Source organism: Peromyscus eremicus, chromosome 8a, assembly GCF_949786415.1.
Source record: "Peromyscus eremicus chromosome 8a, PerEre_H2_v1, whole genome shotgun sequence".
NCBI lineage: Eukaryota > Metazoa > Chordata > Mammalia > Rodentia > Cricetidae > Peromyscus > Peromyscus eremicus.
In genome coordinates this window covers 85,140,537-85,154,535 of record NC_081423.1, presented here as the reverse complement: position 1 = coordinate 85,154,535, position 13,999 = coordinate 85,140,537, and the positions used below count along the sequence as shown (strand labels likewise).

The 13,999-nt window shown below is 45.8% G+C and overlaps 1 protein-coding gene across 2 annotated transcripts in view; it reads left to right on the top strand.

Annotated features, from left to right (window-relative positions):
- Positions 1-13,999, top strand: part of Eftud2 (elongation factor Tu GTP binding domain containing 2) — a 43,966-nt gene that overhangs the window by 4,531 nt on the left and 25,436 nt on the right. Inside the window, exons 2-9 of one of the 2 annotated variants that reach the window (XM_059271879.1) lie at positions 519-627; positions 7,143-7,308; positions 8,157-8,235; positions 9,489-9,564; positions 10,048-10,113; positions 10,913-10,948; positions 12,094-12,184; positions 13,106-13,188. In XM_059271879.1, the coding sequence (XP_059127862.1) occupies positions 523-627; positions 7,143-7,308; positions 8,157-8,235; positions 9,489-9,564; positions 10,048-10,113; positions 10,913-10,948; positions 12,094-12,184; positions 13,106-13,188 (702 nt within the window). In that variant the 5' untranslated portion in view covers positions 519-522. Of the gene's footprint in view, positions 1-518; positions 629-7,142; positions 7,309-8,156; positions 8,236-9,488; positions 9,565-10,047; positions 10,114-10,912; positions 10,949-12,093; positions 12,185-13,105; positions 13,189-13,999 lie in introns of both variants that reach the window. The other variant, XM_059271881.1, reaches the window with a different exon arrangement.

Genomic DNA, 13,999 nt, shown 5'->3' with positions numbered 1-13,999 from the left:
CAGGTTCGATTCTCACTACCTACATGTTAGCTTACACCTGGTGTAGAATTTCAATTCAGGGCATCTGACTTCCTCTCCTGGTTTTGTGGGCATCATGTCTAGGAACATGGTACACAGACATATATGCAGGCAAAACACCTATACACAGAAAATAAAAATAAATAAAAAATTGTAAATAAATAAAGCCAGGCACGGGGCATATGTTTGTTATCCCAGCACTTAAAGAGACTAAGGCAGGAGGATCAGGAGTTCAAGACCAGTGTGGGCTACATAGAGTTTGAGACCAGCTTGGGCAACAAGAAGCCCTGTCCCTAAATAAAGTCAAGAAGGTGAGGGGTATGTAAATAGGTAAAATTAGAGGACAGAGAAGTGGAGAAAGTCCTGGGCTCTGGGGAGAGTCTTCAGTAGATTGGTCAGTCACAAGTTAACTCCTGAGGGAAAGGTGTGTAAAGGAGACAGGGTGTGATACAGGCTTTCAGGACTTGCCAGATCCTGACTCTTCTCTTCTTGACTTGTAGCATCATGGATACTGACTTGTATGATGAATTTGGGAATTACATTGGACCAGAGCTTGATTCTGATGAAGATGATGATGAACTGGGAAGAGAGACAAAAGATCTTGATGAGGTAAAACATTGTTTTTTCTTTTTGGGGGTTGGGTTTTTGTTTTCTTTTGTTTTTTTCCAGGTAAGGTTTCTCAGTGTAACAGTTCTGGCTGTCCTGGAACTCACTCTGTAGACCAGGCTGGCCTGAAACTCAGAGAGAACTGCCTGCCTCTGCCTCCCGAGTGCTAGAATTAAAGGTGTGAGCCACCACTGCCCAGCTAAACATTGTTTTCGTTATCCCCCTCCCCTTTTAAACAATACTCCTGTAATAACCTACATGTATTTCTAATGTTGCCTTTTTTATAACATGCCTTTTATTGGAATTTTATATTGGCCCCTAAAAGTTCAGAAGGGAATATAAGAGTTTCGTTCATGAGGTAGTTTTAGAATCTGAGCTCTAGTAGTAGTTCTGGAATAAGTCTTCTAGCTCCCTGCAGTATCTTTTGACAATCAGGAGTAATCCCAGTTTAGGAGCCGGCAGTCATCTGTGCCAGTACATCTGCACGTGGAACTCCCTTGTAAGCCCAGATTTTAAAAGAGGCATACAAAGCCCGGTGGTGTGGTGGCACACAGATGTAATCCCAGCACTCGGGAGGCAGAGGCAGGAGGATCTCTGTGAATTCGAGGCCAGCCTGGTCTATAGAGTTCCAGGGCATCCAGGGCTACACAGAGAAACGCAATCTCAGAAAAAAAAGAGGCATACAAAAGGAGGGTGCAGATTTCTATTACTCCAGTTTAGGAATGGGAGACCAAGTTCAAAATAGTTTGAGGCTTGCAAAAGGCACTTTATTATAAAGCCAGGAATGTTATGTAGTCCCAGCACTTGGAAATGGAGGCAGGAAATAAGGAGTTCAAAGTTAGCTTTAGTTTCATAATGAGTTTGAGGTAAGCCTGGACTATGATCCTGTCTCCAAAATATAGCTCTAAAGAAATAGTAAAAACTAGAGTTACAGGCAGTTGTGAGCTGCCATGTGGGTGCTGGGGACCAAACCCAGGTTCTCTGCAAGGGCAGCAAATGCTCAACATTGAGCCATTTCTCCTTTATGAACCTTTTAAATTATTTTATATGCATGTGTAGAGTGTTCATGTGTGTGCAATTGCACCTATGTGCTTGTGTGGAGGCCTGGGGACAACCTCTGGTGTCATTTTTCAGGAATGTTGTCCAACCTCCTTTGAGACAAGATTTCTCATTGGAGCTCATCACTTCGTCTAGACTCGCTGGCCAGTTAGCCCCGGAGAGCCTCCTGTTGCCACACAAAAACATCTCTGCTTTGTTCTGTCCTTTCTAATTGGAGCTGTTAAACTTGCACAGCACATTAAAGCTAACATATTAGATAACAGAATCAAAATTCAAAATGATCCCAGCAAATCTGGAGTCCAGACTAAGTAAAGCCAATATTTCATTCGGTCAGTGTTTGTAGAGCTCTTTACTCTGCAAAGATTCATGATGCCAAGAGAGCAGGGCATAGCTTTGCCTTCCTGGAGGAGATGAAGTACAGAAATATTTATAGTAGGAGACAAGTGCTAGTTAGGTGATAAAGTTCAGTCCCATAGTGAAAGTCTGTGAGGAGCGTTCCTGATCCGTGTCACCAAGAGCCGCATCTAAGGAAGCAGCCTTCGATGTGGACCCAGAGAACGGGTGGGCAGCTGTAGAGACACAGCAGCTGACCAGAGGGTGCCCAGGTTGGAAGGCGAGAACTCCAGACAGAGTTCCTTCGGGGGATAAAGGTGTCCAGAGTTGATTGTGCAGTTGTGCAGGTGGACTGAAAACACTGACTGCTGACTGCGTTTAAGGTGGTGAGTTACAGCCCTTTAAATCTGCTGACACACACACAGAAAAATGAATGGGGAGGGCCATATGAGTGATGCTCACACCTGAGCTGCTCAGTGTCCGCTGTCTAAGTCTCTGCTCTTGTTTAATTTATTAGTTAGTCTTATTCCCATACTGCCACCTTAGTAGTCATTCTAATGACGTATGTATGTTTTGTTGGTGTGAGTTGCTAAATATGTAGAGTCTATACTTGGTGCATAAATCTTTTTTTTTTTTTTCTTGGTTTTTCGAGACAGGGTTTCTCTGTGTAGCTTTTGCGCCTTTCCTGGAACTCACTTGGTAGCCCAGGCTGGCCTCAAACTCACAGAGATCCGCCTGGCTCTGCTTCCCGAGTGCTGGGATTAAAGGCGTGTGCCACCACCGCCCGGCAGGTGCATAAATCTTAAACTTAAGTGCATGGTGGTATGTTATCGCTCCATTCTCTTTCATGCTGTCTCCCTCTGCTGTGTGATGAGTGGAACGTTTGTGATTCTTCCAGTTGCTGATCAGCATCTGATGGCTGCTGCTCACTTCTCCCCTTTTTTTTTTTTGGTGCTGGGATTTCAACCCAAGGCCTTGCATTTGGTATGTGAGTGCTCTTCTACTGAGGTTTACACCAGCTATTTTAAAATACTTTTAAAAAATACTTTACTTTAAAAAGGGGGGGGGCAGAGACTAGCTATATAGGCAAGAGTGCCCTGGAATTCACTATGCAGCCAAGCTGGCCTTGAACTAATGATCCCTCTGCCTCAGTCTCCCAGGTGCTGATATTATAGGAGTATATACCGTGCCTGGACAACAAGGCTTTTGTGATTTTTTTTTTTTTTTAAAGTTAGAAACAGGGTCTCTCATTGTCCTCCAAACTGGCTTACAAGTCATTAAGTAGCCCAGGATGGCAGTGAACTCATGATTTTTGTGTCTTGGGATTATAGGATGACTCTTTCAATTCTGTATTGAAGTGTCTAGCAGTAAAGAGATGCATGTGATTTTGCTAATGAAGATGTGCGTAGGATTTGGGAGCTTGTTGCCCATGGTAGTACATGCCTGTAATCCTAGCAGTTGAAAAGTGGAAGCAGGAAGATCACAAGTTCAAGGCCAGCTTGAACTGCAGAGTGAAACCCTGTCTTAAAAAAACAAAAAGAAGCTGGGTGCACACCTTTAATCCCAGCATGCGGAGGCAGAGACAGGCAGATCTCTGAGTTCGAGGGCAGCCTGGTCTACAGAGTGGGTTCCAGGACAGCCAAGGCTACGTAGAGAAATCCTGTCTCAGAAAACCAGAAACCAAACCCAAACAAGCTATTTGAGCTCAAATGCATGAAAGTTTGCAAGAAGGGTGCTTATTCTGAGGGAAGGAGTACAGCGAGAAGGGTCCACAGGTAGCAGGAACCAGTAAACCATTCTTCTCCAGATCACCAGAGTCTAGTCCTTAGAGGACTGCTGTGGGTGTGAAGCACAGGAGGTGGCTAGAGAGTTGAAAGCCTTGCATGGAAAACTGGGAGTAAGAGCCAGATGAGGTGGTGCACACTTTTAACTCCAGCAGAGGCCAAAGCTGGCAGATTTCTATGGGTTCATAGCCAGTCTGGTCCATATAGCGAGTTCCAAGACAGCCAGGGCTGCACAGTGAGACCCTGTTTCAGAAGTAAAAGAAAACTGAGAGCAAGGGATGACACAGTCAGAGCAAAATGCTGGAGTCCTTCCTTCAGTGAGGGGAGGGCTGGAGGCCTGACAACCAGCCAGGGGTCCATCCCAGAGCTACCAGCATTCATGTGAAGATGTGGGGTCGGGCCACTGCTTGAGTATGAGCGAAGCGAGCGAGGTACCTAGAGGGGTGCTCCTTGTCAACAGACAGAGGGAGTGCTGGAAGGCTGCTTGTTTGCTCTTTTTGAGGCTAGTTTGAGCTACTGCATGATGCTCAGGTGGAGACGTGATTGAGAGTCGAAGTTGTTACAGAAAGCCCACAGTTCCATTCCTAACACATCAGCCGTGTGGGCAGAGGACGGGCTTGGTGGCTGTTGGGAGCCACCGTCAGTAGGCTATGTCTGGCTGCCGAAAGAACTGATGTAATCTCAGGCCGCGTTATCAGAAGTAGAACATACAGATGCAGGAGGTAGCCAGGCAGCCCACTCACCACTGGAGGGATTTGCATTCTTTTTTTTTTTTTTTTTTTTCGAGACAGGGTTTCTCTGTGTAGCTTTCCGCCTTTCCTGGATCTCACTTGGTAGCCCAGGCTGGCCTCGAACTCACAGAGATCCACCTGGCTCTGCCTCCCGAGTGCTGGGATTAAAGGCGTGCGCCACCACCGCCCGGCTCTGCATTTAAAAAAAAAAAAAAAAAAAAAAAACCAAACTGGTTGACATTTTGGAGTTTATGTGAAGGAAAGCAAACGCCCACCACTGTATCTACCCACCTTTCTGCACACGATGCCTTCCGCTCTGTTCTGGTGGATGAATTGTTTGTTTTCAGTCAACTAGCCCCCACCCCCACCCCCACCCTGTCCTTCCCCCCACTCAAGCACTTCTCTCCTCCCTCTCCTGCACCATCAGTTTTCCCTCACTAGTGGGGAGACTTGGTACTCCACCTTAAAACCTTCTCGGTGTACACCTTTAATCCCAGCACGCAGAGGCACAGGCCAGAACTACGTAATAGAATCTGTACTGGTCATCTTATCCAGTCTCAGGTGACTTCTGTGTCCAGAGACTCTGGGGTTTCTGTCTTCAAAAGCCTTTTTTCTCTTGAGCCTCAGCTTTATGTGTCCTGCATCTGACTTGGCTTCTCTCCTCGATGCCTGATGGAGAGGCGCAGATGTAGCGTATCTGCCAAATTCTGAGTGCCTCCCCATACTGCTCTTAAAGTCTTCCTCACCCCTGTAGACCAGTGCCCTGCTCCAGTTGCTCATGTCAGAGGCCTCCTCCCCCTCTCCTTAAGCGTACTTTCATTTACTAGAAAACACTTGATTCTGCGAAGTGTTTCTAGGCTTCAGCCTCTTCTCATCACCTTCACAGCCACCATGGTGCAAGTCACTGTCTCTACTAAATTCCTGCAGTAGGCTCCTAACCAACCTCCTTTCAGGATGTTCTCAGGCTGGGAAACACAATGGGTCGTCCCCATCCTCCCCCAGCACACACAGTGCTGAGGTTTGAGTCCAAGGCACTGAGCTATAACTGCTGCTGCGGATTACCCTAGTTCAAACTAGTATTCTAGAAAAGAGTGAAGTCAGGACCGAGGATACTGGCTCAGTTGCCGTACAAGCATAAGGGCCTAAGTTCGGTCCCTAGAACCCATAAAGATACCAGGTGTGGTAGTGTGCTCTCGCTGGGGAGGTAGACGCGGCTGGGGCTGGGGCAGGGGGGCCAACCTGTTTCAGCTAATCCACAAGCCCCGGGTCACAGTGAGAGACCGTCTCAAAAGACAGCACCTTGCCAGCATACATATGTGTACACACACACACACACACACACACACACACACACACACACACACAAAACCACTGGAGGTGGGAGGGGGTGGGGAGTCAGATTACTTAATGATCTGGAAGGTCCTCTGTGGTTCCTCCTGTGTTACTTCAGTTTACTCTTCCATTGTTCCCTCTACTCCTAAACATGTTGGCTTCCTGGCTAACCCTCACGGTCTCCACATTTGCTTGGATGGAGTCTTTTCATTTGCTGTTTCAACTAAATAGAATGTACTCCCCGCCCCCACCCCAAGACTCTTTTAGCTGATGAGGAATAGTTTTTGCTCAGGGTTGCTCATAACCAGGAGTTGATATGTAAGGACTTAACATTTGGGGCCAATTAATTGTCAGGCACTTAATCCAGTTGTTTTTAGGATATTCACAAAGTCATAGCACCATCACCGTTACCAGCTTTAGAATGTTTTCATCATCCCAGGAAGACTCTATACCTGCTAACCTTCGCCTTTCCTCCGCCCTGTTTTCTTTCCCTTTGTATTTGCATGTAAATGAGATGATACACCATGGAGCCTTTATGTCTGGCTACCTTCACTGTGCATCATGTTTTAGAGTTGCACCTGTGTGTATCTGTGTTGTAGCAGTATGCACACAGATGATATGTGCATTTCATTTCCTTTTATTGCCAAATATTGTTTTGTATGAAAGCAGTATATTTCACTACCCAGTCATAAGTTGGTCTATTTTTGGGTTTCTAGTTTTGTTTTTGCTATTATGAATAACACTACCAAGAATAATTATTTACGACAGGCTGTGATGGTGCACACCTTTAATCCCAGCACTCAGGAGGCAGAGGCAAGCAGATCTCTGTGAGTTTAAGGCCAGCCTGGTCTACAGAGTGAGTTCCAAGACAGACTCAGAAATCCTGTCTTGAAAAAGCCAAATAATAATCATAATAATAATAATAGTTATTATTATTATTATGATTATTATTTACAAGTCTTTGTGCATTCGTAATTTTGTATATTTGAGGTTTATACTTGTACCAGCTAGTTTTTTGTCAACTTGACACAAGCTAGAGTCCTCTTAAAAGAGAAAACCACCTGTGAGTTCTAGGTCAACCTGGACTACAGAGTGAGTTCCAGGAAAGGCGCAAAGCTACACAAAGAAACCCTGTCTCAAAAAACAGAGGGGGGAGGAACCTCAATTGAGAAAAATGCCCCCACCAGACTGGCCTGTGGGTAAGCCTGTCAGAAGGTGTAGTCAGTAGTCAAGCAGGAAGAGGAACCCCTTCTGTCCTCCCTCTCCCTCTTGCCTTTAGATGGATGAGGATGAGGATGAGGATGACGTGGGAGAGCACGATGATGACCACCCTGGCATGGAGGTGGTGCTGCACGAGGACAAGAAGTACTACCCCACAGCTGAGGAGGTGTATGGCCCTGAGGTGGAGACCATAGTTCAGGAGGAAGACACTCAACCTCTCACAGGTATGGCTGGAGGAAACCTTGCCTAGCTGTCTATCTTCAAAGTTCAGTCAATAAATTGGGTGATTTTTTTCCCTTTAATTTCCAGTGTTATTGATGGATTAACATTCAGTTAACTTTGTTTTTTAATATTCAACAAAACTCAGCTTGTTAGTAAACGAAGAGTTAGTACTTTTGACCTGTAGCAATGGCTTAGCAGTTAAGAGGCTGTTCTTGCAGAGGACCAGGGATCAATTCCAAGTACCCACATGACAGCTCACACAGCTCACAACCATCTGTAACTCAGCCATCTGTCACAAAAGAAGATCCAGTGCCCTCTTCTGACTCCTGAGAGCATCGGGCATATACATGGTATACAAACATACACACAGGCAAAACACCCATAACGATGAAATAAAATAATTAAATATATACATATGTTTTAAAAGGAGATAATGCTTTATCTACTTCTCAGTGCTTAAAAACTGCTAAGTTCTCTCTTTGGTCTGATATTTTTCCATGCAAATTCCAGCCCTTCTTAGCAGTCCTTGTGTTTATTGTCCAGCTCTTTAATAGTGGTTCTGGAAAGCAATTCCATTTTAAAATGTAAAGAGACTTGGGGATTTTTGTATCCATTATTTCACCATATCACACCAAATAAGCTTCATGCTCTTCAGTGCGCAGTTCAAGTCTCTTTGCTGTCTCATGCTGAAATAGCATTCCCCCACTGTCAACCTGACTGACAGATTCTTGAGAATAAAACAAATTGATGTTATATATCATGTGCTCTGAGGCCCAATCCAGTGGAATCGAGCTCTGTATTTTTGGTTTATACTTAACTACATGTCACTACTTTTCTTTTTCCCCCCTAGAGCCCATTATAAAGCCAGTGAAAACCAAGAAATTCACTCTGATGGAGCAGACATTACCTGTCACGGTGTATGAGATGGAGTAAGTTATAAGGCCTCTCTCAGTTCTCTGAAGAAATAGTGCAGCCATCTTTTCTTAAGGCAGGAAAATGGGGTTTATGATTGAAGGAGCCAGAGAATTATGACAGCGATTTTTTTATGATCCACCAGAACTATGGCTGCTGGAATGTTTCAGTTCAGTCTTTTCTGCCATCTCTCATCCGGATGTCAGCTGTTTCCTCTTCCTCTGTCCTAGCACCGCCTCCAACCCCAGGTAGTCCTGGGAGCCAGCCTTTGAGATGACTAGGGTGTTACAATTATCAGTGTTGAGGTCACCACAGCTGTGATTAGCAGCTGAAAAATGGCTCCAGGAAGCCCCTGCTGATAACCTTTTATTGTTGACTGTCTGTCTGTCTCTGTCTCTCTCTATATATATTTTGATGGTGGTGGGGTTTTTTGTTTTTGTTTTTGCACAGGGGGTGGGTGGGTTGTTGTTTTGGTTTTTTGAGACAAGGTTTCTTGGAGTATCCCTGGCTGCCTTGGAACTCACTCTGTAGACCAGGCTGGCCTCGAATTCAGAGATCCATCTGCTTCTGCCTCCTGAGTCTGGGATCAATGGGGTGTGCCACCACCGCCCAGCCTGATTTTTGTTCCTTTGTTTTTAAGACAAAAATTCCCTAGATAGCCAAGGATGAAATTAAATTCCTGCTCCCCTGCCTCACCTACTAGGTATTGAGATTATAAACCTGTACCACTATGTCCAGCTGTTCTGTGCATCCGTCTTGTCTCTCCCCTGTCTAGGGTCTCATGCATCCCTGGCTGGTCTTCATTCTGTTGCCCTTACCACCTAAGCAGTGAGATTACAGGCGTGATCCACCATGCCTGCCTTTTCTTCATTCAGCCTTTCTTTTTCAATCATTTTACTGTTGAAATCTCTGTAAGGGTGAGCATGATGGCCCAGTGGAATAGATAGGTCTCCCAACCGAAGTTTATTCCTGAGACTCACATGGCAGGAGAGAACCAGTTCCCAAAAGTTGTCCTCCAATCTCCCCACCGCACCCTGTGACCCATGCACGCACCCTTTCATCTGAAGGGCACTGGTCCATTTCCAGCTTGTGTTGTCTCATGGGCACCCCCAGCCAGGGCCACGTAGATCCAGATACTCTTCTCTGGGTATTCTGCAGTTGGACTAACAGTTGTCCTGGCTGAAAAATAGCTGAAACACCTTTGTGCCACCCTGTTGGGGTGGGGCGGCTTCTGTTATAGTTCCTTTTCTCTTTGCCTTTCTCCTTCCAGTTTCTTAGCAGATCTGATGGACAACTCAGAGCTCATCCGAAATGTGACCCTTTGTGGCCATCTCCACCACGGCAAGGTGAGACTGTTCTGCTTCTTGGAACAGGATTTCTCTTTGTACCTGCTCATCTTCTGAGCCCGTAGGGTCATAGTGATGGAAGTTTGAAGTCCTAAGGCAGAGTGGGTGGTTTGGGGACATAAGACAACACTCCCTGCATGCTCTTTTGGAACTGTTGTGAAATTCCAGCATTTCTGGAGCCTGTTCCTAAGCCAATAACATGCCTGAGCGGTGTGTTTACATCTGGACAGAAAGTGGAAATTGAGCCTTACTTTGATTTTTATAACTTTTTATTTCCTGAGGGAGGTCTTTCCAAGAAAGCTTTCATCTTTCATTGAAAAATAATCTTATGGCTTCTGTGTTAATCCTTTGCTGTCCCATAATCCTCTTTGTTTTCCTCTTCCTCCCTTCATGCCTGAATTACGTGGTGGATTGGGAGCTTGAGGAAAGGGGCACAGATTTTCCTCTATAATTGGCAAGTCTTACCCGTCTCTTCCCTTTCAGACGTGTTTTGTAGATTGCTTAATAGAGCAGACGCATCCGGAAATCAGAAAACGCTATGACCAAGATGTGAGTAGAACTTGGGCCGAGCTGTTTGGAATGGAGAGGGATGCCTCGCTCCTTCCCTTCCTTCTCCCTGCACTCATAATCAGTGGTGTCTACAGACTGCTGCTGTGTGATTGTACTTTATTAATAGGTGTAAGCAAATAATTTCAGCTTTCTCAGGAGCATGGATGGAGAATATTAACCTGTAGTAATTTTAGATGATCTGTTCTGCATTTTGGGATCTCTCCTCAGTGATGTATCCTGACTTTTATAGTCTCCTCTTTCCTGTCATTTTATTAATAGTCTGTTCTATAAATATCATACAGTTGGACCTTGTTGTTTTCACGGTAAATTTAAATGCCTGAACAAGGCCAACAGTGGCAGCTAGTCTCAGTGCAATAAATGTTCAGACTCTGCCAGATTGACTGTTGTGACATGTGAGACTTAAAAGGCTGGCTCGTGTCCCCCTCTACCACTCTTTAAGATCCAGTGCCGTGTGTACAGCTTAGCTCTCCAGCCATGGTATGGTCTTTAAGGACTGCTCACCCCCACCACCACCCCCACCACCACCACCCCCACCACCCCCACCCTGCACACTCAGCCTTTTCCACACTTGCAGGACATTCTCCATGTCGGGGGAGGGGGGGAGATGGGGGATGGTCTCATTGTCTGGAATTGCTGTGGGAACAGCCCGCTTTCTTGGGTGTAGTTTCCTCCTGGGGGAAGCCCCTTGAGATGGGAGGAGGTGAGGGAGGATGATTGATGGTGTGCATACGGGAGAGAAGTCTGAATTCAGGTGGTAACATCACTGAATTTTTTCCAGCTGTGCTATACCGACATCCTCTTCACAGAGCAAGAGGTAAGTGTGTCTTGGGAAATTAGAATTTGCTCACACAGGCCCACCAGCCATAGTTTTGTAGAGAGCCTTTGCCATAGCACTTCCATTTAGCCTTGCCCTACGCTCTGCTCTCTCAGTCATCCCATAATGAGAGCTGAGAAGGCAAGCTGGAGCACGGTGTGGAGCCTTCCAGTCCTTGAGTAGATTTAATGCTACCCAATAAGACAGATACTGAGAGGTGATGTTCAGATTTGTAAAACTCTACGTCTTTACAAGATCCTGACAATCCCTAAGATGCCTGCTGTGTGCATCTCCTTCTAGGAGGGGCTTCTCTGTGGATGGCTTGTTGGACCATTATGATTCTTTTATCGTTCCATCTAGATCTTTCTTCTTCCCCTATCACCTCTTCTCTTCGCTACTTTATTATCTGTCCCCTTTTCTCTCAAGAACTACATGGAAGGCTCACATCCATACACAGGGTTAACTAAAGTAATTTAGGACAGTGCTCACAGGATAAGCCATCATAGCAACATTATTGCTATGCTGAGGCATGCCCATCAGAAGTTCAAAGCCAGCTGAGTGTAGTGGCCCATGTTTAATCCCAGCACTTGGGAGACAGAGGCAGGTAGATGGATCTCTTGAGTTCGAGGCCAGCCTGAGAGCAACATAGTGAGACCCTGTCTCAAAAAACCAAAAAAGAAGTTCAAAGCATACTGGGGTGACAGAGTGAGGATGAGGCCAGCCTGAATAACTTAGTGAGATTCTGTCTCAAAATAAAAACTTAGAGCTGAGCATATTGCTCAGCCAGCGTGTAAGAGACCTCTGTGTTTGATTTCTAATACTCTCTGAGACAAAAAGGAAATTGTCTTTGGAGCTGGAGATGTAATTCTATGGTAGAATTCTTGCTTAGCGTGCATAAGGCTCTGAGTTTATCCCCAGCACCGTTGGAAAAAAAAAAAAAAGAGTGTGTGTGTGTGTGTGTGTGTGTGTGTGTGTGTGTGTGTTTCATCTACAAGATCATGCCACACAGAGGCCTAGATAAAAAGAATTACATCTGCTACAAGGAGAGACATCAGTGTAATTAAGCCAGCAACTGACAAACCTCAAGAGCTAGGTGAGTTCCCCTGACACGGGAAGAAGTCTTGATCACTGTGTCTGAATTTCAGAGAGGTGTTGGCATCAAGAGCACTCCGGTGACAGTGGTGCTGCCGGACACCAAAGGGAAGTCGTACCTCTTCAACATCATGGACACACCAGGTGGGACAGCCCTCACACTGTACTGTCACAGCCTGTCTCTTCTCCGTTGGTGTCCATTCCCCAAAGCAGTACGGAGCGGCGCATCCTGGAGTTTACTCCCTTCTCCTTGGTCGAGTGTTCTTTTTCAAGAGCTCCCTTTACTTTGACGAACTATCCGACACGGTCTCCTGGCCTTTGATTTTACTTCCATTCTTACTTTCCTATGGAATTTTAAATTTTGGGGACCCTCTGTGTTTACTGATTTCAGTTTATGTCAGGCCACATGTGTAGCCACTGCTGAAATCACAGTGAGTCGGACATGCCCCCAGGCCTCCAGCATGCTCAGTCTTCTCCAGAAGTGGACAGGGGTGCAGTGAGTATTGCTGTCAGCTCGCTCTTTTATGGAAAGGGCTGAATTAACACAGAATTGTTTTTGTTCAATGTCTGGGGGTTTGGCAAATTTGCCCTCAGTGCACCATCAAGTCCCAGGGCCTGACTCCTAAGCCCATCTCGTCCCCCAGCAGCGCCTTGTCTGTGACTTGTTTTCTTGGGGCAGCTAATCGTGCTCTGGGTCACCTTTGCCTTTTCCCTGCCTCCAGATAGTCATGGCTCTTACAGAACTCTGTTGATTGCCGATCACACTAAGCTGGAATGTCAGCTGCTTTACCTTCTCTGTGTGGAGACCTTCTGTGTGAAACCTTCATCCCAGGGTGGGACTCTAGTGGGAGGAATTTATACACTGCCAGGTGCTGTGGGAAGGAAGAGGAATATTTGGGGTTCTCAGACTTTGCAATGCTCCTCAGGTCATTCTGCAAGGTAACTGCCACATCCACCAAAGGATGACTTGGGGTTCTCAGACTTTGCAATGCTCCTCAGGTCATTCTGCAAGGTAACTGCCTCATCCACCAAGGGATGACTGATGACTGGGTATTTACTTTTCAGGACATGTAAATTTTTCTGATGAGGTCACAGCTGGCTTGCGCATCTCGGATGGAGTGGTCCTTTTCATTGATGCTGCTGAGGGGGTAAGTTAGTCTGGTCTCTTAGAAGCTAGTCCCCTGTTACTGTGCCCCTACACATTACTCAAAATGGCATGTGAGCTAGGAGCCAGGGAACATGAAAGTCTGTGTGATTAAGGCTTGGGGTTGCTCTAAATTTAGGGAAGCAAGTGATGTTCAAAGTTAGAGACTGGAGCTGAAATTCTTTTATATTTCTAAACTGAAAAATGGGGTAATGCTACTAACTTTATTCATATGATCACTAGTGTAATACCAGCAGGGGGAGCCAGAGGTACCTTATTTAAAAGTTCAAACTCTGTCAAGCATTGTAGAAGGAGCTTAGTCTCATCTCTTTATGATTTCTCTGTACCCAGAGACACACTCTCTCATGTGTCCTCTCCCACGAGTTACATAAAACTATTTACAAATCATTGTTTGTCTTTGTCTTGTGTAATGAGATGGGTATTGTCTTTTAAAAATGGCAGGAAGGAGTCACCATACAACAGGGCCCACATAGGTTTATTAAGGGGAGAGAGAAGGGGCAGAGAAGGGGGCAGGGACCGGTCCCTGGGGATGAGGAAGGGAAAGAGAAAGGAGGGAGGGAGGAAGAGAGAAAGAGAGACAGACAGACGGACAGGAGGTATACAGGGCCCGCCTTTTATACAAAATGTAGCGAATATGCACAGGGGTGCTCTTAGTGGCTGCAGCTGAGGTACATCCTGTCAGGACCCTAAGGGCCGGCCAGTACAGATGCCTAATGCTAACAATGAGATCTTACTCAGGCGGGCTCAGTTTGTTAAGGCATTTGCTGCCAAGCCTGGTGACATGAGGTCAGTCT